Source organism: Maniola jurtina, chromosome 26 (genome assembly GCF_905333055.1).
Source record: "Maniola jurtina chromosome 26, ilManJurt1.1, whole genome shotgun sequence".
Lineage (NCBI taxonomy): Eukaryota > Metazoa > Arthropoda > Insecta > Lepidoptera > Nymphalidae > Maniola > Maniola jurtina.
Window position 1 is genome coordinate 5,142,176 of NC_060054.1, and position 13,259 is coordinate 5,155,434.

Consider the following 13,259-nt stretch of genomic DNA (forward strand, 5'->3'; position numbering starts at 1 on the left):
AAACTACAATTTAGGGCAGATAAATTGGACAGCGTCATATCCTACTACAAAGTTAATTACATTATGATATAGGCAGTTACATACTTACTTCTAACGTTTTAAATTGGGGGTTGTGGGTATTTAAATTATAACGTAGAATTTCTAAATAAAAAACATTTATTCAGCCGTAATTTCAGTTCTTTCCCTTGCAGGCAAAGAACAATGGGTAATTTTGTATGGAACCCGTACCCACCGTGTAGCATTTTAGACTAGGTGTCATTTAGAAGAGGCATAACTGACTGACAGAAAAATGAATGAACGAATGAATGAATGAATGGGAGACCGAAGTTATGATAACTTCTTTTTTGCATTTTTAATTGCCAAGTATTATAACAATAGCATATTTTTCTGTTCTATAAACCAAATGAACAACCAGACATTCTTCCATTCTAAAAAGAGACCATCAGCTTAAAAGCTAAGACGTTCTCTCTTCCTTACCTCCATACCGTTCGTTTTTGCTACGGGCAAAATATTAAATAAAAAACCATCAATCTTAAAAAGCACAGTTTTATTACAGAACAAAGAAGCATCATTTTTATATGGTATTGCTACTTTCAATTATTACATCGTCCCAGGCATTTGCCGGACCAACGAAGTTATCTAGGTGCCTACCCACACCTAAGTACCATATTATGCTAACAGTGTGGGCACAGGCGCCTAGAGTTCTCATACCTGTCATGCAGGAACAATAATATGCTGCGATAGCTTCTCTGCCCTGGATGTTCTCTTTAAGCAAAATATATGTGTAATATATTTTATTCGAGACGTGCCTCGATAATATGCGGCCTCTAATTAATGAGCAGTTTTCTGTCACCAGCCCATGCTCCGCCATACTAGGGCTAGGGCTAGAAGATACCTCTATATTATATAAACCATCTCCACCTCGCAAATGCTCGGCAACGTACGATCTAGCGAGTTTTAAATGGTATGTTCCCAAACTGAATAAAATGACGTCTTCTTCTGTCAATTGTGGAAATGGTATTAATGTAGCCGTCATTGTAGTGAACACCGCCCGTTGTCGATTTATATTTTCTGTGACTACATAATTGCCCAGTATATTGTGTTCGTTTATTCTTTGAGCTATTATTCCGATAAAGGCTTGGGCATGCTCATTGTCCGTCAGAGGTTGCCTAAATGCATTTATAAGTGCTCCTGCAATGCGAAAGTCTGTAAACACGTGAGGGAGTGTTTTATTAATAAGTGTATGCCTGAATATCTTGTAGTCTCTTTTGAACCATCCATTTATGACTTCAATGACCCATCGCACTATTGTGATTTGTCGAGATTTATTTGCTTGTATGTCTGTGAGCTGTGTGGCATGTCTGTCTTTGCTCGGCGGCATATGGGCAACATAACCTGCACTTTCTATTTCTGGTATAGAGTCTCTGAACCCTCGATCTAAGATAAAAACGTCATCTGTTTGTAATACTATATGCACTGGGGACGTGGTATCATTCATAATATCACTCATGATTTGGGCATCCGTTTTGGTTGCAGCGTATGGTCCACATATATCTATAATATAGCCGTCTGGGCATGTAATTAAAAAGGGTTTTAACAGGTTTTTGTACTTGTGTAAGCTGTAGGTTTTTTTTTGAAACAAAAAGTTTTTACTTTTCTGGACGTATATATATGAGCCATCACATAGAACTATCGCCACTGGATTTAAAGGGTTGGAGTATAAATATGATGGCACTGCAAGGCTGTGAGCTATGATATCATTACGGCTTATATGATTAAAACCTAAATGGCGAACAACAAAGTCCTGCGTCAAGCAGTTTCGTGCAGTTTTAAGTAAAACGCCAATCGTTTTTCGAGATACACCTATTTGTGAGGCTATACGAGTATTTGGTTCACCAGACCTAAGTTTTAATAAATAGACACCCAGTGCAGTTTTTGGTCTTTTACATTGAGCTAAAAGAGACGGTGTTTCACTTAAAATGGTTGAGAATTGTTGGTGTGTTAAGCCAGTTAGGTAAAATAGATCCTCAGGTGAAATGTTGTTTACATTGTCAAAATCTATATTTGTCTTATGTTTATATGCAGCTCGTAACGTGTCGATCATGTCTTTTAGCTGATCTGGCGTGAATATCGTCTCCCCATTTTCATACAGGGAGCTCCAATCATTTGAGTTGATGTGATGTGCACAAATGCGTGCATTTTCAGGAACGTATACGCTATAATCAACTAACAAAAGTACTTTTATAAAGCTGGACACTCTATGAAGTTCTTGGTTGATGCACCCGCGGAATAAGCAGTGACGCGCCGTATTTGCAACCCGCCTATAAGTTGGAACCGACGTTGGTTGCATGGTTGGTTGCTCTGGATTTCCGAGTTCTTGGTTTTGTTCTTGTTCGAACCTGGCTTGCTGTCTTCTTCCAGCTACCCAACAACGATGACACATATATTGGACTTGATTGAGGGCCATCTAAAAGAAAAAAACCTCAAGTTATCTTCATGTTATTTTTTATTTGAGGGCATACTTTGACGTTACGTATTAGGTATGAGTAAACACAAAGACACTGCAAGAGCAAATACTACTAAGTCATATGTATGATAAATGAAAACAGTTAAGTTTTTACTAACCTCATTTATGTTAATCCGTTCCATCACGTACTCTGTGAAGCCTGGATTGTCTTCCAAATAGTCTCGCGTCAGATGATGCCGGTTTCGGTCACGTAGTACTGATCTTGTACACGTAATACACACTACACGGCGTTCACCTTCCATTTCGTCAAATCCAGTCGTTAAGCAATACACTAAAGTCCGTTGTGAAGGCTGAGGTTGTAGGTAAAACAATGATAAAAAAACTAAGATGACAAAAATGCGCGCGCTCAAAGATAGTTCCAAACAGGTACTACCCGTACAGATAAAGAATGGGATTAGAAATGGCGGCAAAGTAGGCCGGTTTTGTCAGCATAAACGGGATGTATAGCGACAATCCGCTAAGTGCGAGTGAGAGGTTAGAAAGCGACGCCATTTTCAATACCATTCTTTATGTGTACGGGTAGTACTAACTAGTAACTTGGCGAGAACAAAAGATCGAGGCGGCGCGGCGGAGGTACTGACGCCACACTATCTATCTCACTTGCACTTATGCACATTTATATCGCGAACATGTTGAATGCGCTTGAGGGAAATTCGATGATTTTCGGCATTTTTAACGCCGAATATCTTTTTTCCCCCATGAGCTACAAAGTTGGTGTCATACAACAAGTTTAAATATTTTCAAAGACCTTTCTAATGGTACCGGTTTCAATTTGCTACAAGGGTGGGTACGTTTTGTTCCATGTTCTTTCGTGGTATATGCGACCATCAATTATTTCGGGCAGAAGGCATTCAAAGAAAAAAAAATCTAATTTTTTTCGACATTTCTCCAAAATTCATCGTCTCTTTCAATTTTTTCATAAAGTAATCCCGAATTTTAGGCGTGTTACATGTAACTGGCCTTGGACTTGATGGTAATAATTTGGTTTCTTTTTAATTTTAACTTTCTTTCAATTTGTTTCTTTTGTATACCCTCTTCTGGATTCAGGTCTGCATTCTTATATGGGCATTTTATGCCGACGCCTCATTTAGGGCTTGAGGTAGCGCGCATATTGGCGCCTCCTTTGCCCCTGGCGTTTACGGCGTATGGGATGAGCGTTGGGATCCCTTTCAGCCGCCTCCTTCAATGCGATCACTTCCTCACAGAAGGACACCATTGCCGTCCAACAAGTCTCATTTGCGATCATCGCGTTTACCACGCTTGGGAGCGATAGATCGCTGCCCAAGATGTACGGTCTTAACCTTGTCACAACCCAGCCTCTTCCACTGCCAAGCCCGTCGCTACTTGACACCGGTCAGATTTAGAATTCTGTTTCAAATCTGGCAATTTGCAATACGTAGCAGCACCACCAGTACCTGACGAGCAGCCGTTTTTGGTATTATACTTACTGGAGATTATTTTGTGTTTCCACCTTGGTAGGACTGTCATTACACTGGGTTTATATCACTTGCACATGAAATGTTATGCCATAAGAGTGGTGGTTGAGATTTGTCCTTGATGAGCACCATGCTCCCCAGCTCGAGACTTGTAGATGAACCCGTTTGCCTAATAAATTTAATTTGCACTTAATATAAATTATAATAAAAATAGTAGAATAATAATAAAGTCAAAGAGCTAATACTAAAGAAACAGAGTAACGGTGTGGAATAGAAATGGAAATAGAATGTAAGGATTGTCTGGTCCTCTACGCGGACCCTTACGGGTCCCGGGGTAACTGATCAGGGCGATGGCCCTCTTCAGTGGTGGCCACGCCGCCTGCGACTGCGGGCGGGGCACGGGGTTGGACCACTGGTCGGGGAGTCGAGTCCGGGTTGTCATGTCCGGTGGTGGCCGCACGGCAGTGCGATCGAGCCCGCGGATGTTCGCGAGCGATCGGCTACTGCGGCGGCGTGGGATGTCCGTGAGGCTAACGCCCGCGGCTCGGCGAGGTCGAGCCCGCCGGCGATGTTCCGGCGAGCGCCCGTCAGCCAGCGGCGGGGAAGCAGTGGTGTCTATTCAGGTGGTCAGGTCACGTGGCAGACCGTCTTGTAGACGCACAGCCTCGTACGGAGATGCAGGTGGGACGCCAGCACTGGGCGCAAGAGAGCCCGTGCGGCGCGCGTCTGCGTGACCACGTTCTTCACGTGGGATCGCATCTTGAGTCCCCTATCGATGGTCACCCCCAGGTATTTAGCCGAGGGCGTCCACTCGATGGTCTCTCCTAAGAGCGATACCCGTGGTGGCGGGGCAGTCCGCCCGAAGGATACCGCCTGAGTCTTCGCCACGTTGACCTTCAGCCTCCAGTCATTCAGCCAAGCGGGAAGTGCATCCAGTGCGTGCACGCTGCATTTTGATCGCCGCGTGCGGTCCTTTGATCGACTTTGTTCACACACACACACCACACACCGGCTCGGATGGGGCGCTCCGTGGACAGGGCGTCTTCAACCGCCACTTGAAAACGTCTGTGTCGCGAAAAGGTGGCCACAGTCTTGACTACTCGACGAGGAATAGTAGACGTGGACAGCTTGTAGATGAGCCCGGTGTGCCAGACGCGATCGAACGCCTTCTCCATGTCGAGGAATACTGCAATGCACCGCTCTCGCTTGTTCATGGCGGCAGCGAGATGGTGCAGTACCCTCGAGACTTGGAGCGTGGTGGAATGTTCGGCACGGAAACCGAACTGTTCGTCGCGTGGCTGAATGTGAGGCGTGATGTGCAGCAACAGCAACTTCTCGAAGACTTTCGAGGTCGTCGACAGCAGCGTGATGGGGCGGTAGCTCCCAGGCTGCATGAAGTTTTTCCCCTGCTTCGGTATCGTGATGATGTAAGGATTTTGGGATATCTGGGGTATTTATGCTATTTGGAACTGGAGGGGATAACGAGTGGTCTAAAGGTCGAGGGTGAGATTTGGTTTGTTTGTATAAGCATTTGTTTACAGTATAATTGATTACAAAAATAGACTTTACTAATGTGAGTATATGATTAAGGGCTAAAGGTTAGCAACAGTTTAGTACTTATCTCTAATACTAGGTAGGAACAATAATAGGTATAGCTTAGGAATGATATCATTCCTAAGCTATACCTATTATTGTATGGTAGTAGTAGGTATGGTATCTAACAATAGTAGGTATGGAGGTTATGTAACAGTGCTGTTTGAGCGCCTCGATGCGTTGGTAGCGATTTACTTTACACGAATTGCTGCGTAAGTAATTATGGAGTGCCTTACTCAATATTCATAGTCTGGCTCATTATGAATGAGACACCATTAAAGTAAAATAATATGCCAGCAGTTGGTGTAATATTAGAAATTTTGCGGATGAGTGCTGAGTGAAACCAATTTTGTTGTTCCTTCTAGCATTCTTCGAAAATTTAAACAGATTTTCATTTGTCCTAATGAATACAACAACCTCATAGATGTAAAGACATTGGACAAGGAAGTACTCCTACCTCCTAATCCTAAAACAAGATAAGAGATGCGGGCCAAAGGGTTTGGTCTGCCAGTACCAAGAAATGTTTTACTAACTTTCTTGCATTTCGCCGTAGTTTTAGTGTCACCACTTCCATCACTGTCTAACAATTGTTCAGTGCCAATTCTTCCCGGTTGCTTAGGTGGGAGATTCTGCCTTTTACATTTGCTGATGGATTCATCATCTATGTCAATGATTTCCTGAGGCAACCTCTGCCATTCTTCAAGTAATGCGTTTCGCAACTCGCCCAGTTACTTTTCAATACGTCACTCTACACCTGATTTTGTGTTGGCCAAATTATTACCTTTTCGCCACACACATCTTGTCCAGTGTAGTAGCAACCAATGAATGTTACTGTTGGAAATTCTTCAATTGTATCATTAACTGGTTTTTCATAGTCACTATGACCTTTCGAAGGATTCCATCTTAACTGTAGTTTAAGCAAATTAAACACTGTTGAATAGCTTGATTGTGAATTTGTCACATATAAGGACAAATATAACATTCATTGTTATGACCGAAGTGCCGAGGTCACCATGTACTGTAAATAAATAATGATTATTTTTGATTAGTTACTTTTCAATACGTCACTCTACACCTGATTTTGTGTTGGCCAAATTATATTACCTTTTCGCCACACACGTCTTGTCTAATGTAGTAGCAACCAATGAATGTTACTGTTGGAAATTCTTCAATTGTAGCATTACCTGGTTTTTCATAGTCACTATGACCTTTCGAAGGATTCCATCTTAACTGTAGTTTAAGCAAATTAAACACTGTTGAGTAGCTTCATTGTTTTTTTGTCACGTTACGACCGAAGTGCCGAGGTCACCATATACTGTAAATAATGTAATGATTATTTTTGATTTCAGTTTCTCTGACTTTTGCGACTTTTTTAATATTAGAATACTTTCAAGCAAGGCGGTCGATTTGTTTTATTCTACATATTTTATTTATTCGGATCAACAAACAGTAGCACGCAATGCTTAAAGTTAATACAGTAGAATAATACAGAATAGAACTTAACGTGTTACCCACTATATCAACCACATATTACTATTGTAAGTTGATTTGTAAACTTAAAAGGGACTAGGGTTCCAAATGCGCCTTTCAAACACCTTTGTAAAGAGCGCGCAGACACACAGAGAGACCGATACACAAAAATTAGAAAACAATGTACGTTGCAAAGAGAATATATCACTACGTTGGCACGTTGAGTGTTTACTTAGCCATAGATAGTAGTTGACGGCCATAGAGCTGTCAGAACGAGAGCGGTGAAGTCACAACAGACAACAAAGTGATCCTATAAAGGTTCCATTTTTCCTTTTGAGGTACGGAACCTTAAAAACCATTTGGACAGGAATCAATAAAATCTAAGTTCTGTTCCTCCACAATCTCTGAACTATAGTTGCCAATTGTTGACGGCCATTCTGTAACAACTGAGATTCACTTGGACCATATTGTGGTTGACCATGTGGCTCTTGGAAAAAGCTGTGATAGCCTAGTGGTTAGAACGTCCGCCTCCTAATCGGAGGTCGGGGGTTCGATCCCGGGCACGCACCACTAACTTTTCAGTTATGTGCGTTTTAAGCAATTAAATATCACTTGCTTTAACGGTGAAGGAAAACATCGTGAGGAAACCTGCATGCCTGAGAGTTCTCCATGTTCTCAAAGGTTTGTGAAGTCTGCCAATCCACATTGGGCCAGCGTGGCAGACTATGGCCTAAACCCTTTCATTCTGAGAGGAGACCCGTACTCAGTAGTGGGGCGGAAATGGGTTGATCATGATGATGTGGCTCTTGTTGATTTCTTTCAGCTTCGAAATCTGTTTGTGATAGCTCAGGTACAGCAAGCCTAGCTCTATTAGCCATGTTGTGCATGACACAGCAGGCATTTATTATTTTTGCCACAGTATGATGGTCATAATGTAGCACCCTATGAACCAGCAAACAACGCCAACGGGCCTTTAACACTCCTATGCACCGTTCGACAGTGTTCCTTGTTCTACAGTGAACATTTGTATAATGTTCCTCTGGAGACCTAGGATGAGCATTGACAATAGGTGTCAAAAGCCAAGGTCTTAATGGGTACCCTGAATCACCTGCAAGGAAAAAAATAACATTTAAAATAAATAATTCAAATTTTGAGCAAAGTATAATAATTTATAAAAGTGTACATAGTCGTGTAAAATATGTAATCACCTGAATCTATCAACTTAAAATCATCAATGGGAAGTATACTATAGGTTTTCTTGACAGACACGACGGGCGGACGGATGGACAGACACACAAAAAAGTGATCCTATAAGAGTTCCGTTTTTTTCCTTTTGACGTACGGAACCCTAAAAATCTGCCATTATTTGTACCTACCTAAAAGCCAAAGATTTTCTCCATTATTATGTAGCTCTTGAACATGTTGGTTGAGCGCACACTGACGCCAGATATATGCATCATGGCTGGCCCCTCCAAATGTTGCATCAACATTAAAAATGTTTAAATCACTGTCACAAATCTGCAAACAACACATGTATAGATGTGAATATTTAAAACTGAATTAACTAGCATGTTCATATCAATGTTATTTAATCACATATTGTTGAACTTACTATTTGAACATTCCTAGAATGGTAATGCTTGCGATTGAAGAATCTTTCTTCATGTTCACTGGGTCTCACCAAAGCAACATGAGTACCATGAACGCAGGCAAGAACCCCAGGAAAGCCAAATTTTTTGTAAAATCTAGAATAAAAAAAAATCTGCAAAATTATGATAATTCTTCATCTAACTTTAGTGAGTACCTTTTTTTTTTTTTGCTGTATGAATGCTTACAAGCAAGGCGGTCGATTTGTTTTATTCTATTTTATTTATTCGGATCAACAAACAGTAGCACGCAATGCTTAAAGTTAATACAGTAGAATAATACAGAATAGAACTTTACGTGCTACCCACTATATCAACCACATATTACTATTTATTTTTACAGAGGAAGACTAGTATGAGTCCGCGTCCGCCGCGTGGCTCGCTTCCACTTCGCGGCTCTAGAAGTAGCCGTGGGCTTCCGAAATGCATCCCTCTCCCCTTCCTTTCTTTCTGGACATTTCCCAAACCGTGATGGAAAAATGCGAATCACCCTCCGTTATCCTTTATAAATGCTGATAGATAGGCCTTCCTGTAGGGGTAATCTGCGGCAGCGCCATGTTGAGAGCCTCATTTTTCGCTCTAAAGGCCTTCCGTCTTCCGTCAAGGGTGTAAGTTGGTTCATAACTTTAATTCACACATGTTATTCACACATGTTTTTTTTTGATAGTTCGACTATCATTAAACGAGAAATAATTCTAAAACAATAATTTTTCTGACGAGACGCGCAAAAAACGTTCAGACCGCCGGCCGAAGACCACAGACAACAGAGCTGTCAAAAGCGAGAGAGGCGTAGACGTTCCGATACGCATTACTGCCCCCCCCTCCCGCCCGCTCTCTCCCCCCCCCCCCCCCCCCCCCCCCTCCTCCCCCCTATATCAGGAATACCGAAGGGTCCCCGCATTTGTGATACATCTACTTACGATAAAAATAATACGATAAATAAAATTTCTGCTGTATTCATCATGAAAAAAAAGGTGAAGTCCTGCAAGTATTAAGGTGGTCGTCTTGTACGACAAGATCTCAAAGGAGATTCTTGCTGATAAGATCAAGTGATCCTGAAAGTGAAGGAGCGTCGGGTGTTTCCCACACTGTTGGATTATCTTCAAAACCTCAATAGCTCAACAGTTGAGGAGCCGACTGAATTCCGAAAGGTCGGAGGTTCAAACCCCACCCGTTGCACTATTGTCGTACCTACTCCTAATACAGCTTTGCGCTTAGTTGGAGGGAAAAGGGGAATATTAGTCATGATTAGCATGGCTACTAATCTTTAAAAAAAAAACTAATTCAGCAGTTCTTGAACAGCCGTAACAGAGCCCTAGCCTCATCCGACAGAGGTTGGGATAGGGCACCGTTACAGCCGCCGACCTGGCGAAGAATGGGAAATCTAGAGAATATCTCCCATCTCTCCGCCTCGTTCCGAACACATTCCACCAATAAATGGTGTATGTCCTCCGGTCTATCACAATCGGGACAGTCAGGTGATATGACTTTTTTCATTAAGTAACCTTTATTTAGTGGAATGTGTCCGGAACGAATGCGCATCAAATGTACACAATCCTTTCTATTTAAGGAACAGTTGCTAACCCAAGGTGTAAGAGGCTCCGACTGAATAGTACGGTACCAGATACCTTTGTCTCTGGAACGTCGGTCAAAGTACTCATTCCATAATTTTACGTACTTATCTCTTACCACATTTGTACAGTCTGTATAAAAAGGAAGTACAGTATAAACTCTATATAACGACACCGAAGGGACTGTGCATTTTATGGCGCTATAGAGAGTTGTCGTTAAATAGAGAGAAGAAACATCAGAATTAGAAAAAGAATTATTTATGTGCATAAAAAAGAATGTTATTTGAACGCTATTGCGTGTAGTCTATTATTTTTGTCTGGCGTCTTTTGCTGTACCAGTAATTTTGTTGTATTTTTTTACTTATTTTATTTATATCTAGCAATATTGGGGCATCTTGGTTATAAAGGAAGTATTTTTCCAATAATTTAGCTGCTTCCAGAGCTTCTTTAATGCTCGGCGGAGGCTCAGGCTCATCCGTCTCATCTTCTTCATCGCCTTGTTCTTGATCCTCAGTTTTTCTCACTGAATCCAAAATTTCTTCGTCTGTGAGTGAAGCCGTTGTAAGCAGGCGGTCATCTACTTCGATGTAGGTTTGAAGATTTACCGTATTTCCTGCCATGTTGAACTGCTGAATCCACTCAGTTAATGGAAGGTCGTCGTCGCTTTCAAACTCAGGTTCTGTCTCCACCTCATCACTCGTAGAGTTGGTACAAAGTACTTGTAAAAAATCTCCTTCGTACGTTGCTATCCTTGCACATCTGTGATCTGTAAGGTGCGTTATCACCAAATTGCAATCAGCAATTAGTTCAGATTTCTGTGGACCAAATTCTTCGAAACCAATTATTTCGTCGGAGGTTTTGTTTTTTTTTATTCACTATAGGTAAGCGCTTGACCACAATCACACCTGATGGAAAGTGATGATGTGGTCTAAGATGGGACGCGTTTACCTAGAAGGTGCCTATTCACTCTTGTTTTAAAGATACCCGGATTGTAATTGGTAGGAAACACTGATCGCGGGAGAGTATTTTAGTAAGTAGTAGTAGTAGTAGTAAGAGGAGTATTTTATTATAATATTGACCCGGACTTAATGCCACTTCATCAAACATCAGTGTGCATATTTTTTTTCTTTGGGTATTTTTTTTACTGTCTTTTTTACATTTTGAATGATAGAATCATTAATTCCTGGCTTGATAACGACCATACTTAATATTTTCTGTATGGTTCGTTTCGATGGCAATGCCATGAGTCTTTGCAACAATTTATATGCTTTTTGGCTTTGTTTATAAATTGTAAGGCACAAATTTTTTTCTTCAGTGGAATATCTTTTTCCTTTAGGTTTTATTGAAGCCTTTTCTAATTGCATTTTTGTGAAAATGGCAGTGGGTTCGGGCAGTTTCTCGCCGATAGAAACATGTGCATGTTTCTATCGGCGAGGGAAAATTTAATAATAAAATATTCAATGATAGAAAAAGTTTATTTTAATTTTTTTACTGATTGACATCTTAATAAAGTGACAAAAAAATCAGCGATGTGCGAATCTGACTTGCGCACCTAAGGTTCCGTACCACAAGAGAAGAACGGTAAGGATCGATTAAATCGGTTTTTAAGGTTCTTTTTTGGGTTGTACTGTATTCATTTTAATATTGATCAATAAGCAGGGAACGCAACGGGCGCGGTGCGTTTTTATTTTATTAATCAATATTTTTTGGAGCAAACTGAAAACCAGCGCTGAGCATTGCCATCAATGCTCGGCCATGCTGAGTTTGCGGCCTATTGCTATTGTTAGTTTTTTTTTTATAGATTTAATTTACTTATAACATGTTATGTATGTTTGTCACTAGCAATATGTAAGCAATAAAGCCTATTTATTATTATTATTATTATTATTAATAAATCGCTAAACGAACTTAGTAGTACCTACTACATAGAACGTAGAGGTTTATTTATTGTTAATTATCCCAAAAAACTATGTCTGCAAGGGTCAGATTTATAGTCACACTTTGACTTTGCTTAGACTTAAGATTGAGTTAATACGAGATACATACATCTACACATACATCTGTCTCGTTTTGACTTTGTCTTAAGTTCGATGTTGTCCCCCCTTCACCATTTTACCACCGAACCGCAAGACGTCGGGCGAGTTTCCATCCTTATGATACGATTTAATAATAATAATAATATCTTTATTTATTCAAGCAACAAAGGCCCACAATATTATGTTAGTAAACATCTTAACCTATGTTCGTAACTAAACTATAATGTAATGTAGTGTAATGTAATAGCCTACATAATTATTATTAAATAGATAAATAACGCTCGCAAGCTAAATTAAACTTTATCACTGCGGGCGAGTGTTTGAATTGCTTTGCATCTTTTCCTCTTCCTACGTCGCGGATGTCACCACAACGTCACAGAAAAGATGCCTAGGGTTGTCAACAATGAGTAAAAAAACAGTAGATATTTTAACATCAAGCCTTTATTCATTTTGATATTTTAACATAATTTCCTTATTTATAAACTTAACTATTACATTATATACTTATGACAACTCGAAATAAGATTCCCAACCTAGGTACTTATTAGTTAAAATCTGGATTTTCTGAGTTTTATTTACTGTAGTTACATTATAATTATTTTAATTATCTTATTCTAAAATACAGGAAATAAATGAAAATCAATAAAAACTCAAATAAAATTAACAACAATAAAATTTTTAAGTTTTTTGGCCATTAAGGTCCATAGCACACATATCAACTCGGAGTGGGACTGTCAGCATATCAAATCGAGCCGTCGAGTATTCTTTAAGTCCTTACTGCAACGCACACTAATCGGAATCGTGTCGTAAGTGTATGGTTAGATTTTGTTCTACAGGTGTAAGATGAAGTTTTATGTAGTCACTAGCTGATACCCGCGACTTCGTCCGCGTGGATTTAGGTTTTTCGAAATCCCGTGGCAACTCTTTGGTTTTCCGGGATAAAAAGTACCCTATGTGCTAATCCAGGATATTATCTATCT

At 40.4% G+C, this 13,259-nt stretch overlaps 2 protein-coding genes across 2 annotated transcripts; both read right to left on the minus strand.

Moving 5' to 3' along the window:
- Positions 1-379: 379 nt before the first annotated feature.
- Positions 380-3,335, minus strand: LOC123878873. Its single transcript, XM_045926242.1, has 2 exons — positions 2,626-3,335; positions 380-2,467 (listed from the first exon to the last, which is right to left on the minus strand). The coding sequence occupies exons 1-2, from the start codon at positions 2,767-2,769 to the stop codon at positions 575-577; spliced, it is 2,037 nt and encodes a 678-aa protein (XP_045782198.1). The 5' UTR covers positions 2,770-3,335; the 3' UTR covers positions 380-574.
- Positions 3,336-6,895: 3,560 nt separating this feature from the next.
- On the minus strand, positions 6,896-10,169 carry LOC123878449 (putative nuclease HARBI1). The gene is made up of 5 exons (XM_045925622.1): positions 9,993-10,169; positions 8,639-8,788; positions 8,403-8,544; positions 7,826-8,134; positions 6,896-7,507 (listed from the first exon to the last, which is right to left on the minus strand). The coding sequence occupies exons 1-5, from the start codon at positions 10,167-10,169 to the stop codon at positions 7,407-7,409; spliced, it is 879 nt and encodes a 292-aa protein (XP_045781578.1). The 3' UTR covers positions 6,896-7,406.
- Between the last annotated feature and the right edge of the window lie 3,090 nt (positions 10,170-13,259).

Bases quoted from the DNA above. Each gene is read 5' to 3' on its own strand.
- LOC123878873 (XM_045926242.1), bottom strand. From the start codon at position 2,769: ATGGAAGGTGAACGCCGTGTAGTGTGTATTACGTGTACAAGATCAGTA. The intron at 2,468-2,625 runs GTTAGTAAAAAC...TTTTTCTTTTAG, and splicing joins AACGGATTAACATAAATGAG to ATGGCCCTCAATCAAGTCCA.
- LOC123878449 (XM_045925622.1), bottom strand. From the start codon at position 10,169: ATGAAAAAAGTCATATCACCTGACTGTCCCGATTGTGATAGACCGGAG. The intron at 8,545-8,638 runs GTAAGTTCAACA...TGTTGTTTGCAG, and splicing joins ATTCTAGGAATGTTCAAATA to ATTTGTGACAGTGATTTAAA. The intron at 7,508-7,825 runs ATCATCATGATC...TCCAAGAGCCAC, and splicing joins AAGAAATCAACAAGAGCCAC to ATGGTCAACCACAATATGGT.